Source organism: Acomys minous (genome assembly GCF_964271855.1).
Source record: "Acomys minous genome assembly, chromosome: 2".
Taxonomy (NCBI): domain Eukaryota; kingdom Metazoa; phylum Chordata; class Mammalia; order Rodentia; family Muridae; genus Acomys; species Acomys minous.
Window position 1 is genome coordinate 100,801,652 of NC_140484.1, and position 12,850 is coordinate 100,814,501.

The 12,850-nt window shown below is 52.8% G+C and overlaps 1 protein-coding gene across 8 annotated transcripts in view; it reads left to right on the forward strand.

Moving 5' to 3' along the window:
* Window positions 1–11,964, forward strand: part of APBA2 (amyloid beta precursor protein binding family A member 2) — a 226,919-nt gene extending 214,955 nt beyond the window's left edge. For all 8 annotated transcript variants that reach the window (XM_084771985.1, XM_084771981.1, XM_084771982.1 and 5 more), the window contains 5 exons: window positions 1,511–1,690; window positions 2,812–3,024; window positions 4,053–4,172; window positions 7,745–7,885; window positions 10,528–11,964. In XM_084771985.1, coding sequence (XP_084628111.1) covers window positions 1,511–1,690; window positions 2,812–3,024; window positions 4,053–4,172; window positions 7,745–7,885; window positions 10,528–10,599 — 726 coding nt within the window. In that variant the 3' untranslated portion in view covers window positions 10,600–11,964. The remainder of the gene's footprint in view (window positions 1–1,510; window positions 1,691–2,811; window positions 3,025–4,052; window positions 4,173–7,744; window positions 7,886–10,527) is intronic.
* Window positions 11,965–12,850: the final 886 nt, after the last annotated feature.

A 12,850-nucleotide genomic window follows, 5' to 3' on the forward strand; every position in this document is an offset into this window, starting at 1 on the left:
TGTTACTAAAATGCGTTAGTGGTAAAGACTGACATCTGATGCAGTCAGTCCGCCCTTCCCAGGTGAAGACAGAAAGAGTTGGTGGCTGGAGCACTGAGATGCCAGTTAGACCGGGCAGCCCCTCCAATCTGTGGCCTTTCTCTGCTGAGGCCTTCCCTCCCTGGTGGGTCCCGCAGCCCTCACTTAGCTGGTTTGCCAACCAGGCTCCATCTGTTCATGTACCAGTTCTTTTCCTATGTAGGCCAGCAGCGCCACCTAGTGGTTCCTGGGCTGCCATACCCACCCACTGCTCACCTGCTGATGTGGGGAACAGCAAAAGAGTATGTGGCAATCCTTCCACTGAGCTGTCCAGGACCTGCTTTGGGCAGGCAGTTCAGCTCAGAACCAGTGCACATTTAAAGCAAGGCCCCACATGCTGAGACTGTGACCCAGCAATTAAGTCATGTGTTGTGCAGAGGAACAACAAATTGAAGCCAGACTCCCTGTTCTCAGGTCATACTGGACCAAGGTTTTCAGCGTTACCCTGCAGAGGCCCCTCACTGGCATGTTTATGGCAGGAGGGGGCACAGGGAGGGCTTGGACCAGATGAGACTCACACAGCAAGGGGGTTGGGCTGGGGAGGGGCATGTTGGTTTTGTTCTGCACTGAGATGGGTCCCAAAAGTCCCCCCCCCCCTTTCCTAGGGCTACACAGCTTGGAGCATGCTCTGTGTGGTCCAGGTGTTCACCTTAGAGCTTGGCTCCCACTGCCATATTTACACAGCAGGCGGGAAGGCCCTCCTGCCTGTCATCAGTGTCCAGGCTTCCATAGGCTTCTTTCTGCTGGCGTAGAAAGAAGTGATCTCCTCAGTGATGTGGAGTCTCTGTTCTGGATCCCACATCCCTCTTGTGGCCCTCAGCTTGGTACATCCTTCTGTACTAGAGCAATACACGGCACACATACACCAGCCTCCACCTATTGGGCTTCGTAATTCTGGAGAGACAGAATAGATAGCTAATCATGCACGCCACACTCCTGGGGGGTGAGGTGGGACCTCAACTCTATTTTTAGATTAAAATAGGTAAAATAAAAATATACTACAAACTGGGCACCTGTAATCCCAGCACTTGGGGGTAGGCAGAGGCAAGCCGATCTCTGTGAGTTCAAGGCCGGCCTGATCTACAAAGTGAGTCCAGGACAGCTAAGACTACCCAGAGATACGCTGTCTTGAAATATGTGCTCCAGTTCCTAACTAAAGCAATTAAGTCTGGTATTTAGCAAATACTTACACTTCATCACTTCTGCAAAACCCTTGCTAGTCCCACTGTCAACCGGAAGTAGCACAGACAGCAGTGAGGCTCATTATGGTGGTCTGAGGAGGGCTGTGAGTGGCAGACAGCTTCCCCCAGCCTAGAGCCCACAGTCACTCCCTTAGTTTTAAGCCCAAACAGGGGCTCCTTTGAAGGCTTACAGGCACCTAGTGGAGCCTGTGTGTGTCCATAGGTCTACCATGCTTGCTCCGTCCCCACAGGCCCAGCTGATAGCCCAGTCTATTGGGCAGGCCTTCAGTGTGGCCTACCAGGAGTTCCTGCGGGCCAATGGCATCAACCCGGAAGACCTGAGCCAGAAGGAATACAGCGACATCATAAATACCCAGGAGATGTATAACGATGACCTCATCCACTTCTCAAACTCGGAGAACTGCAAGGAGGTAGGCCGAACCTGCTGCAGCCCCCGGGGTTCGCTCTGCTAGACCCTGCCCGCCCTCCAAACGGAGCCCCTGAAGAGATGGGCCAGCCAGCTTAGGTGTGGGGCTGTCTCAGTGCCTCCCCACATCAGCTCACTGAGAAAGGATAGAACAAGGCTCCTCTGGCCCTCACACCAGTGTTGTCCAGCACAGGGGCCCCCAGAATGTGCCTTGTTTCTGCCCTTGAAGCTGGGCCCTTAGCTATGAGAGGAGATGCTTGCCACAGAGACAAAGATCCCAATCAGTCTTAATGACCCTGAAAATGTGCCTTTTAATGTTGTTCTTACCATCCGATGGACTTAGCACTAGGAGATATTTCTGAAAAGCCCGTGGGAGGCGTCTTCCAGACAGGGAGCTTGGGTGCATCGACAGGGAAATTCTGTGGGTTTTTTTTGTTGTTGTTGTTGTTGTTTTTGGTTTTTTGAGACAGGGTTTCTCTGTGTAGCCTTGGCTGTCCTGGACTCCCTTTGTAGACCAGGCTGGCTTCGAACTCACAGTGATCCACTTGCCTCTGCCTCCCGAGTGCTGGGATTAAAGGCGTGTGCCACCACGCCCAGCTGACAGGGAAATTCTGAAATTGTTGGTTGCAGAGGCCCTAGCACATCCCAGAGGCTTTGGAGGCTTTGGAATGAATTAGTCTGTTCCTGGGGAATTAATGAATGGATGATTTTGTGCGTTCATTGGAGGAGTGAGTGAATGAGTTATCCTGGATCCTTTTGGGGTACATGCCTGATCCTGGCTTCCTGAGTGTGTGGCAAATAGTTTTCTATTGACGCAAAGAAAAAAAATCAGGTGTTCTCTTCATTTCAAGATGAGAGTAAAGGCAACGCCATGGAGTAGGCACTAAAGGGCATCTCTCTGGCCTCAGAGGGCTTAGGGGTGGGGTGGGAGAGCTCCATCTGGACCTATACTTGCATCCTGGATCCCTGAGGAGTATGGCAGAAGAGGGTACTCTACACTTCTTATTTCCCAGGATGCTCCTGAGTCTTGGATAGCGTTAGAAGCTGGGGCAGAGTGAGCACAGTCAAGTCTTTCCTCATGCCCAGCCGCGAGCGGGCGCTCTCTCACTGTCCCTTCTCCTGTAGCTGCAGCTGGAGAAACACAAGGGTGAGATTTTAGGTGTGGTGGTCGTGGAATCGGGCTGGGGCTCCATCCTACCCACGGTGATCCTGGCGAACATGATGAACGGCGGCCCTGCAGCTCGCTCAGGGAAGCTGAGCATTGGTGACCAGATCATGTCCATCAATGGCACCAGCCTGGTGGGGCTGCCCCTTGCTACCTGCCAGGGCATCATCAAGGTGGGTATTCTAGGATCTTTAGCTGGTGGTCTGTCTCCTCAGCCCTACCTCACTTGACTCATGACCGTCACCCGGCACTGAAGCTCAGGGAGGCTTTCCCAGTGATGGGTCCATGACAGCTCTTCCTAAGGCTAGCACATACCTGAAGTCAGAGGAAGACCCGAGCTTCCTCAGCACCGGGAAGAGGGAGGGGTCATCTCACTCCAGGCAAGGACCTAACTACATAAGTCAAGTTCTGTCTCAGCCTGCTGGGCCTGGGATATTCCCAGTCCATCCTGCAGGAGGCACTGACAGATGCCTTCTTAGTCACGGCAGCCTGGAAAGTGGGCTGCATCTTATGGGCAGGAGGCTGGCTTTCTTTCTGACCAACTGACCTGTGAACTTGGGGCTTTGGAGGGTGCTAAGGAAAAGGAAACACAAGTAGACGGGGTCAGGTTGTCATACTGCCCAGATCAAGACTCGAGGTTGTGGGTACTGGTACTGGTAGCGACACTGCCACCCGTGCTTGGCTCTCCTGTGAAGCACTTCTGTTCTTTCAACACGAGGGAGTTTTCCAAGACTAGAATGTTACAGGAAGAGGCTTTAACAGCCCACCTAGAGAAGCCTCTGTCCAATGGGACAGATATAGTCAGGCCCAGCCTAGCTTTTGCTGGTCTATATTTCCTGGGAGCTCTCTATGCGTGTCCTTCTCTGGGTCGTTTTAAACTGTGGTCATGAAAGGTCAAGGCACTCTGGCCTGGGGTGCTGGGAAAGATCTGTCTTCTCAGGGAAAGGCCTGTAGGTCCTCTTGGCTCCTAGTAGCCTGTCCCGATGCAGCTCCTGAGTCCTCAGCACCTGCTCGGTTTCTCACTGAGCTGGCATCTTCCTCTTGGGGGGTAGTCCAAGAGAAGGGTGTTTGGTTTCACATCTGTATACTGCCTGGTGACAGCTCCACACAGGCCCACTGAGTGTGACCTCCCAGGTTCATCTTAGTGTGCTAGCAGAGGAGGCTAGGGCCCAGCCAGTGACTTGTCTTCAATGCTCTGCAGGGCCTGAAGAACCAAACACAGGTAAAGCTCAACATTGTCAGCTGCCCCCCGGTCACCACAGTCCTCATCAAGCGACCAGACCTCAAGTACCAGTTGGGCTTCAGCGTGCAGAATGGAATTGTGAGTCCACCCCACACTCCCTGCCTGGGCTGCCCACTCCAGTGTAAGGACTGTGCACCTAAGGCCAGGGTACCACTCTGTTTAGGGAGACCCCACCGGGCCAGTGTCCAAGCCTTACAGATCTGGATGGACCGTGTTGGCCAAGGCAGACAGGGAGGGCCAGGGTGTGGCTCAGGGAATCCCTCAAACCCTGACCGTGTTCCCTAGAGGATTGTTCTCGCCAATCGTTTACTTGCAAGGGGACGTGGCAAGCCTTGGGAGCCATTGCTTCCTGGATACAAATGGCCGTATGCTCAACACACACACATCTTTACTCGTTCATTGTTTCATTCTTTTCATCTGTCCATCCAATTCATCAGACGTGTGAAACCCCTGCTCTGAGTCTGGCAGGCGCTAAGAAGGCAGGAGGCCGTTTTGGAGGGAGGGGTGCTGGGACAAGCATCTTTCTACTCCCCAAGCCTAAGTTTTATGGTTGGGCTCTTCCTTCTCCTGAAGGGCAAATAAGTATAGAAGGGGCTGTAGCCCCGGTTGCTTAAATCAGCCCTGAGCACTAAAGAGCAAGGAGGGGGAGAGAGTTTGTAAGGAAGAGAGGGGATGTGGGTGTTCTCCAACAGCCCTGAAGAAAAACACTAGGAGAACATTCTAGAAAGACAATTACTGATGAGATAAGTTGTCTCCACTGTTTCCTGTAGGGTCGCAGAGCCTAGGTAGTGTCACAGGCCTAGGGTCCAGGTCCCTTTCTGTTTAGGTCACACAGCTTGCAAAGTTGTCTGTGCACAATGGGGCTGAAGAGAGGGCTGTGGTAAAAAGTAACAGGTGAGGTGGGGGCAGGGAAGCTCTGGCTTGAGCCTGTGGGGGCTGAATTAAGAAGGAAGCCCCTCCCTCAGTTGCCAGAGCGCAGAGGGCAACATGTGTGTATCGGGGTGGGGAAGACTGGAGGTACCAAAGGGTCTGCAGCATCCTCCTCACAGAGGAGGCCTGCATGATGGAGGGCAGCAGGTTGAGGGCAGTGAGGTGCATGGTGGACAGTTGGGGACACAGAGGTCAGAAGCCTCTGTCTGAGGGGTTTGGAGTTGCTGGAACTACTGTATAGTTTTGAGTACAAAACTGTTGAGTGTCCAAAGGTCATGGGCATGTAGGAGTGGTTTTTGAGGTGGAGCTGGACCTTGCTTAGCATCTGAGATAGTGGTGATGATGAGGCCACAGTCAAATGAGTCTGTGAAACTCTGGGGTGGCCGTGAGGCACCCAACTCCACCTGCCACTGAATCCCATTTTCCCCTCTGATGTCAATTTCCCTGGCTAAGAAATGAGCCATACTTCATAAAGGCCCTGCTTAGGGCATGAGTGGATATTGAGGTATCAGTGGAAGGGTATGCATAGATTTGGGGGACACCTGGGACTGGTACAGAAGGACCGATGTGTTTGTGTCTAGGGCTTAGGATTAGGTCCTGGGTGCTTGCGTCAGCCCCCACCAGTGGCTGGCCAGCCTGAACCTTCAGGGAGCATAGTCCCCCTCACTGCTGCTGTGCCCCACAACTGAGATTCCCCCCCGAGTCTCCTGGAGAAGCTTGCCCACCTCAGAGCTGGTTTTGCATAAGTGCTTTTTTCCATTTTCAGCCTCATCGCACCCCAAGTAGAATGCATTAGTTTGCAGACAGGCCCCAGATGACCCAATTAAGGCGATTTCCATATGGAGCCCTCTTTCTCTTCCCATGGTGTCTCCCAAGGAGTCAATAAATCTCCAGCTGGGAGAATCCCTAGAGTGCATACTGGGCAGTTAGAGCCCGCAGAGGGCTCTGCAGAGCCGTGCACACAGAGCTCCCTCCAGCCCCCCTCTCCTGCCCCCATATTCCCAACACCTTGTACTCCACAGCCCGAGTTTCCTCCCAGCAGACACCATACTAAGGCACAAACCTCACTCTCTTGCCTTCTTTCTCCTCTTTGTCCTTTTTACCCTAATTTCCAAAAGTCAGTGGTCACAAGGAATTTAAACAAAATAGCATCTTCAGGCCACCCCCAGAACCTTGCTTGGGATCTTTAAAGAACCGGTTGCTGCTATCATTAACTATCCGTAAGTCACTTTGGGAAGAGACGCAAGTCGATGCACATGCTTGTGTACAGTAGGTAGGCAGCCTGGTAAGAAGAGCCTTGGTGGGACAGAGCCGGCCCCAGCTTCCTGGACAGTGGCGACCTCGGGCACAGGCTGCCCCTCCTGCTCTGACAGCTTGGCTGGATCCTCGTCACTCAGAGTGCCAGGGCTCTGGAATGGTAATCAAGCTCACCATCCTGGTGGCCTGACTTGGGCAGTGCCCCTGGGCTGTGATGTCAGCCAGGGCATGCATATGCCTCCTTCCAGGAAGGGAAAGATCCTGAGTGCTGAGAAGGTCAAACTGTGGGTACCACATCAGGCTCCCCCACTCACCCTGCTGTGAGAAGACCTGTGGTATTAAGAACCAGGCAAAATCCTCCAAAGAAATGGCCATAAGAGGGACAGCAGTGGACTTCAGCATACATAGTGTGGCTTACAGGTTATGGTCTGATGGGCAGTCTAGGGATCTAGTAGCCATCCAGTTCATGAACCTGGATGTCTCAGCTGGTCTTCGGTCTTCGCCGGAATCCTGGGATCATGAAGACGTAGACTCTAATATGCCAGTGGAATGGACTTGCCAGGGAGAGCGAGCGTGAGCAGGCTAAGCGCTTCCTCCTTCCGTGTCTTTATAAGGCTGCCACCAGGTGTGGCTCAGGTTTCGAGTAGATCTCCAGGTGTGGCTCTTTTGGGGCGAGGAGATCCATTTCAGGTGGATCTCCCCACCTCAAAAGATCCAGATTTGGGGTAGGTTTTTCCAATTCAAATGATTCAGAATCCAGAAAAAAAAATTTTCCCTTACGGATGTCGCCAGACACTTGGATTTTAGTTCATTCCGGATGGAGTCAAGTTGAAAACCAAGACTAGCCATGGCAGGAGGGCTGAGCAGGTGCTTCTGGGCACTTACGCGTGAGGGCCCAGAGGTTAGGGGGACGGTGATGAGAGAGACACTGCAGCTGCTCCCTTTTCCCTGGCTACTTAGCAGCAGCTGGAAGGAGCTGGCTGTTTCGCTCCTGTGTATAGCATCTTCCCCTCTTCTTCCTGGCCTCTCTGGATGCCATTTTTCTCATGCCTTGGTTTTTAATGAGTCTTGTGAGTGAGTGGAGGCATCTTTCTGGCTCAATGTCACTTTCCTAAACTTGTTGTTTAAGAGGTTATCATCCCACTCACATGAGGTATGAGAGGGAGGGATCGACCATCTTCCTCAGAAAGAACACCAGGATGTGGCTGACGGAGAGATGCTCGCTCTAAGCAGCACCAGGAAGAAGCTCTCTGCTCTACCCTGGTGGTCTGATGCTTACGCAATGGTGTCGGACCTTCTCTTTCAAACTGCGTTATAGCTCGCAGCTGTCCTTGCTCACCAGTCACCAAGTGAAATGCAGGGCTTCTCTCTGCAACAGTAGCTTCTCTTCCCCGCCCTGGACGTGATGGAGCACCTTCAGGGTGTGGCTGGAACGTGTACACTGACTTCGCCTGTCTCCGTAGATCTGCAGTCTCATGAGAGGGGGCATTGCGGAGCGAGGTGGTGTCCGTGTCGGCCACCGTATCATCGAGATCAACGGACAGAGTGTGGTAGCCACGGCCCATGAGAAGATAGTCCAGGCTCTGTCTAACTCAGTGGGAGAGGTGAGACTTCTGATCCACCCCCAAAGTCCTTCATGTTCATTTTGGGGTCCAGGGGATTTGGGCTTCTGTTTTCTCTAACAGCTAACCCTGTGGACCATATGATGTGCTTGGGAGAGCCATGGGTCTCTGAGGAAAAGCGGCCCTTTTCAGAACAGCCTGAGTACGTGGGGACCTTGGACTCACCTCTACATGCCGGTTCATGGGTGTGCCCCACTTTGACCTATGAGTCAGCTGCTCTCCAGTGGCCACTGGATGTCAGCTGAGGAGCAGGCTGTGCCCCCCACCTCACAGTGTCCCTGAATAGGACCAGCACAGTGAGAGACAGTGCTCTCAGTCTCTCTGGAATCTCAGGGCAGAGACCTCCAGGCTCAGCGCCCAGCACCATTTCTGAACAGAAACCTATATATCCAGCCCCCTAGGCAAGGAGGTTCTGGTCACTTCGTAGCTGGTGTGTCATTGCTGTCCCTCTGTGCCCTGGGTCAGGGTGCTTTTCTTTTCCTGGCTCACTAGTTTATAACTGTCACCCTGCCTAGTTCAGCTCTTCTTGGGTCATCTCCATGGTAGTAAGAGAACGGCCAGGAGGGTCCCTGTGGAGGGGCATAGCTGTCCTCAAGGATCTCACAGGTGAGCAGCACAGCACAGGCTGTGGAGGAGGCTGGCATGGGGGACACCACAGAAAGGAGACTTACTCGGTATGGGTGAGGTTTGTGGGATGAAGGCTGTGTGTGTGGTGGGGCGGTAGTGAGCGTCTATACTGATTAATGAGTGAGGTGGGCGTAGGGGTGGTAGTGTACATACAAGATTATGGATGTATATGAGTGATTGAATCTGTGAACTTCTGGGATGTGTGTGTGTTTGTGACCTGTGTGTATAGATGTGTATGAGAGAGGGAGTGTGAGTGTGGGTTTGTATGAGCGCGGGTGTTGAGTATAGATACAGGTGAGTTTGTGGGCAAGGCTGTGTTGGTGATTGGGTACATAAGTATGTGAGAGTGGGTGTGCATTGGTGCAGGTGTGTGTGTGTGTGTGTGTGTGTGTGTGTGTGTGTGTGTATTGGTTACCTTGTGAGGTAAGTGTCTGTTCATGATGTATACGTCTGAGTGTGAGAGTAGGTGCATGTGAGTCCAACGTCACGAGTATGGGGGTGTGGGTATGAGTGTGGGAGCTGTGGCAAGGTGGTCTCTGGGAAAGTGTGGGTGCTAGCACAGAGGCTGAGGTGAGCTGGAGCTGTATGCTGGGAGTTGGGTGCCAGCCGATATTTTCCTCAAATTCTATGGTCCCTGTGGTTCAGCCTGCCAAACTCCCTCTGGTGGCCATGCAGGGAAGATGGTCACAGGGTTCCCACTTCCTGTGAGCATGGAAGGGTGTGAGCTGTTATTTCCTTAGGGGATCCTGGTTCGCGTCCCTCAGCTCACAAAGTCAGCATCTTGTGACATACCAGGCCAAGGGGAAGAGGCGCATTCCCTGGCCTGGCAGCAGCGATGGCTGACTCTCAAGGAGAGGACAGGAAAGGGGCCATTGGCTGCTTCCAAGAAAGGAAAAAAAAAAATCCAATTTCTCTAAGTAGACATTCGGAAATGACCGCCCCCGTGGGAGTGATCAGCGTCACACCTAAAGAAATCAATCCTGCGGAGGAGTGGGCCTGGGACCCCAAGAAATAATCCCACCGCCTCAGGCCCAAGATGAATCAATTACAGAGGAGACAGCAGAACAGGTGGGGGTGGGGGGTGGGGTGACAAACTCCCTCAGCCTGTGGGCCGAGGCTGCGCCCACCCAGCTGGAGGATGAAAATGTCTGCCTGAATATTCCACCAACTGCAAACACATTTGGAGAATGAGTCACTGGCAAACAAGCCAGTGTTCTGAGAAGCCTGTGTGGGCTGTGGGCAGGGTAGGTTTTAATTGAGGAATTATGCAGAATGAAGCTTCTGAGGGCAAACGCTGGCCTGGGGTGGTGGAGAAGCTAACATATGGATGTGGCAAACGTCTGCACATTTTACCTGTATGAGCTTGGTGATGTGGAGCCAGGGCCTGCTCGCCTGGGGCAAAATATGGGCCTGGAGGCAGCTGAGACCCTGGCAGCTTCTGCCTGAGCCCAGGAGCATAGCCCGGGAACAGGAAATGGTAAAGGAGACATTGAAGCTCCCTTGCCGTTTGCTTTCAGAGACTCAGGGTCTTCCTACATCCCATCGCCCTGGAAACAGTCCTCAGGATTGGCTGGTTGTACGCCCAGCCCATTGCAAAGCCAGGAAGGGCAACTGGGCTGTTTGGTTGAGGATCATTTGTTAATTGATCCTCAGAGAATGGAGTCTGGGGGACACTTTGCCTTTTCAGCTTTTTCCTGGCCCCGAACTCTTGCCTCATCTGGCCTCGGTGTGTTCCCCTCACGGAAACACAGCACAATCCTGGCAGCCCTAGGGTGGGGTCCGTGCATCCCGACACCGTCAGAAGTTGAATGTTTCGTTCTTCTGGTGTCAGTCTGAGATGAGAGGAGAAGAGTTGCTACAGAGTGTATGAAACCCGGTGAAGGACAGGAGCCTGCCCTTCTACCTCAGCCGGCTCACTCTGAGGGGGGCACGTCTGTTGTTTGTTTTCACTCGATTGACAAATTGCGGGCGGCTCAGCCTTCCCTCTCTGTTTACAGATTCACATGAAGACCATGCCTGCAGCCATGTTCAGGCTTCTCACAGGCCAGGAGACCCCGCTGTACATCTAGGTACACCCAGCGTCGCCATGGAGCAGGGACACCAGGCAGACCCCAACCTGGGCCCAGAGGAGCCAGACGCCAGGACAAAGCCCTGACCCCTGACCCTGCAGCCCAACTGAGAACTCTGGCTCCCCTGAAGGGTGTGTGTCCTTGTCACCTAGCTGGTTTTTTTGGTTTGATTTGGTTTTGTTTTGTTTGTTTGTTTGTTTGTTTTGGGTTTTGCCAAAAAAGAAAAAAGGGGGGGAAAAAGGTATGTCCTTACTGAAGGGGAGTCACAGGACAATCCTTTGTAAAACTTGCCAGTCTCCTGCCACATTGCCGTCACAGCTGATGAAGGGGGCTCACAGGTATTTCTGTGTGGTGTGCTGTGTCCTTCCTCCCTGAGGCTATAGAATGTGAGTGTGGTGCCCGGCCACATGGCTGTGAAGAGAGCCCTTCGTTGATGGCAGCTGCAGCCTTCTCTGGGACGCCTGGGGTCCGGTGGAGTCCTAAGGGGCCTATAGGCTGGCATTGCCTCCATCCGCACAGGAGCAGGGGCAACCTGGCTCCCAGGGTGAGACTTGTGCTGAGTGTGAGAACCTGTGATTGATTGTAAGTATTTACGCAGCCAGGGGATGGATACTCCCAAGTTAAAAAAAAAATTTAAAAAAAAAAGAAAGAAAGAAAAAAAGATGGTCACGATGTCAAAAACTCCATATTTATTTAGTAAATAATACTGTTTGGACCTTGACCTTGGCAAGCCATTCTTCAGATGTTTAGGTTTTCCGACGACCTGTGACCACAGCTGCTTCTCTTGTCCTAGCCTGTTCTGAATCCCCTGAGACCCTGTGAAGTCCCCTGGGCATCCTCACTTTGACTCCTCCATCACAGGGCTTCCTATTAGGGGGCAACGCCCTGCCAAGGACAAAGGCAGAGGCATAGGAGCCATCGCTATGTAAACAACAACAACGCCATCTACCTACACATACGTAGCCACACACACGTACACACACACTGTCCCCAACAAAGGAAGCCCATACCAGAAAACCCCACCTCTGCCCTTTCTGAAGGGACCAGCGAAGAGTGCAAATTACTTGTCAAGTGAGGCGCTTGGCCATTACACCTGCTGCGCAGAGCCATGCTCGTGTGTATGGACCAAGGAGCGCGGTGGCTGGCTCAGCTCATTAGAGATCAATGTTAACTGACATCATTTTGTCTGGCAGTCTCTTTTTTTGGCTCAGGCCTTGAAGAATACACTGTGACTTAAGAAGCCTTACCACGCAGTAACTAAAGCTTTAGGATTACTGTACTCGAGGAGTAACCTGTGTGTTGCATGCAGCTGACCCTAGGAAGACTTCGTGCATATCGCTAATAAACCTGAAGTCATGACCAAAAGCACTTTGTGTGCCTCATTTGTCGGCTGGGCAGTGCGTGGCCTGTGGGCTTCTCATTTCCACAGTTTCAGACAGTGGCTCTGTTGAGTCTGTGAGTCTGTGATAGCAGTGCCCCCTCCCTGGTCTGGAACCTTAGCAGCTATCACGCAGGAAGTTGGAGGGGCAGGTGCTAAAATCAGCACGTGCCAACTGGTGCTGTCAGGTCACGAGGCCAGCTCCAATTTCTCTACGTCCTCACCTGCTGCGTGAAGGACATGGCTGGAGACTGCTGGTGATTGTAAAGGAACAGTGAAGACTCGGGATTCTCCGGATCCATTTCCTCAGAAGAGAGAGAGGGAGAGGGGGAGGAGGAGGGAGAGAGAGAGAGAGAGAGAGAGAGAGAGAGAGAGAGAGAGAGAGAGAGAGAGAGAGAGAGAAAGAGAGAAAGAGAGAGCGTATGTGTGCATACTGAAGGATGTTGGCCCACACTCCTGGCTTTTCTCCACACCTTTGGGAGCCATACCTGTGGAATGTTAACAAGCATCTCTGCTGTTCTGTACCTTGCTACAGGCTTGCTTTGGCCTGACATGAGAGGGACGAGAGGGGAATTGGAGGGTGGGGCAGAGCAGGGGGGACCTTGGCAAGCATCATTCTCCCCTCTGCCACAGCAGAGCATACCCATGAGCTGTTGTTGCCCAGGTGTTTTCATTGCTCCTGATTCTATGGGAACCATCTGAGGGCCTCGAGCCATATGCTGCCTTCACTTCTGGCCATCAGAGACAGGTGAGGAACAGCAAAGAGAGACGCTCTCTGCCCTTCTGTTATTGGGGAGTGAGGAGATGGATCAGACCTGCCAGACCTGAGTGTCCTAGACAAGCATGTGCCCCACTCCACAGAGAAGATGCACA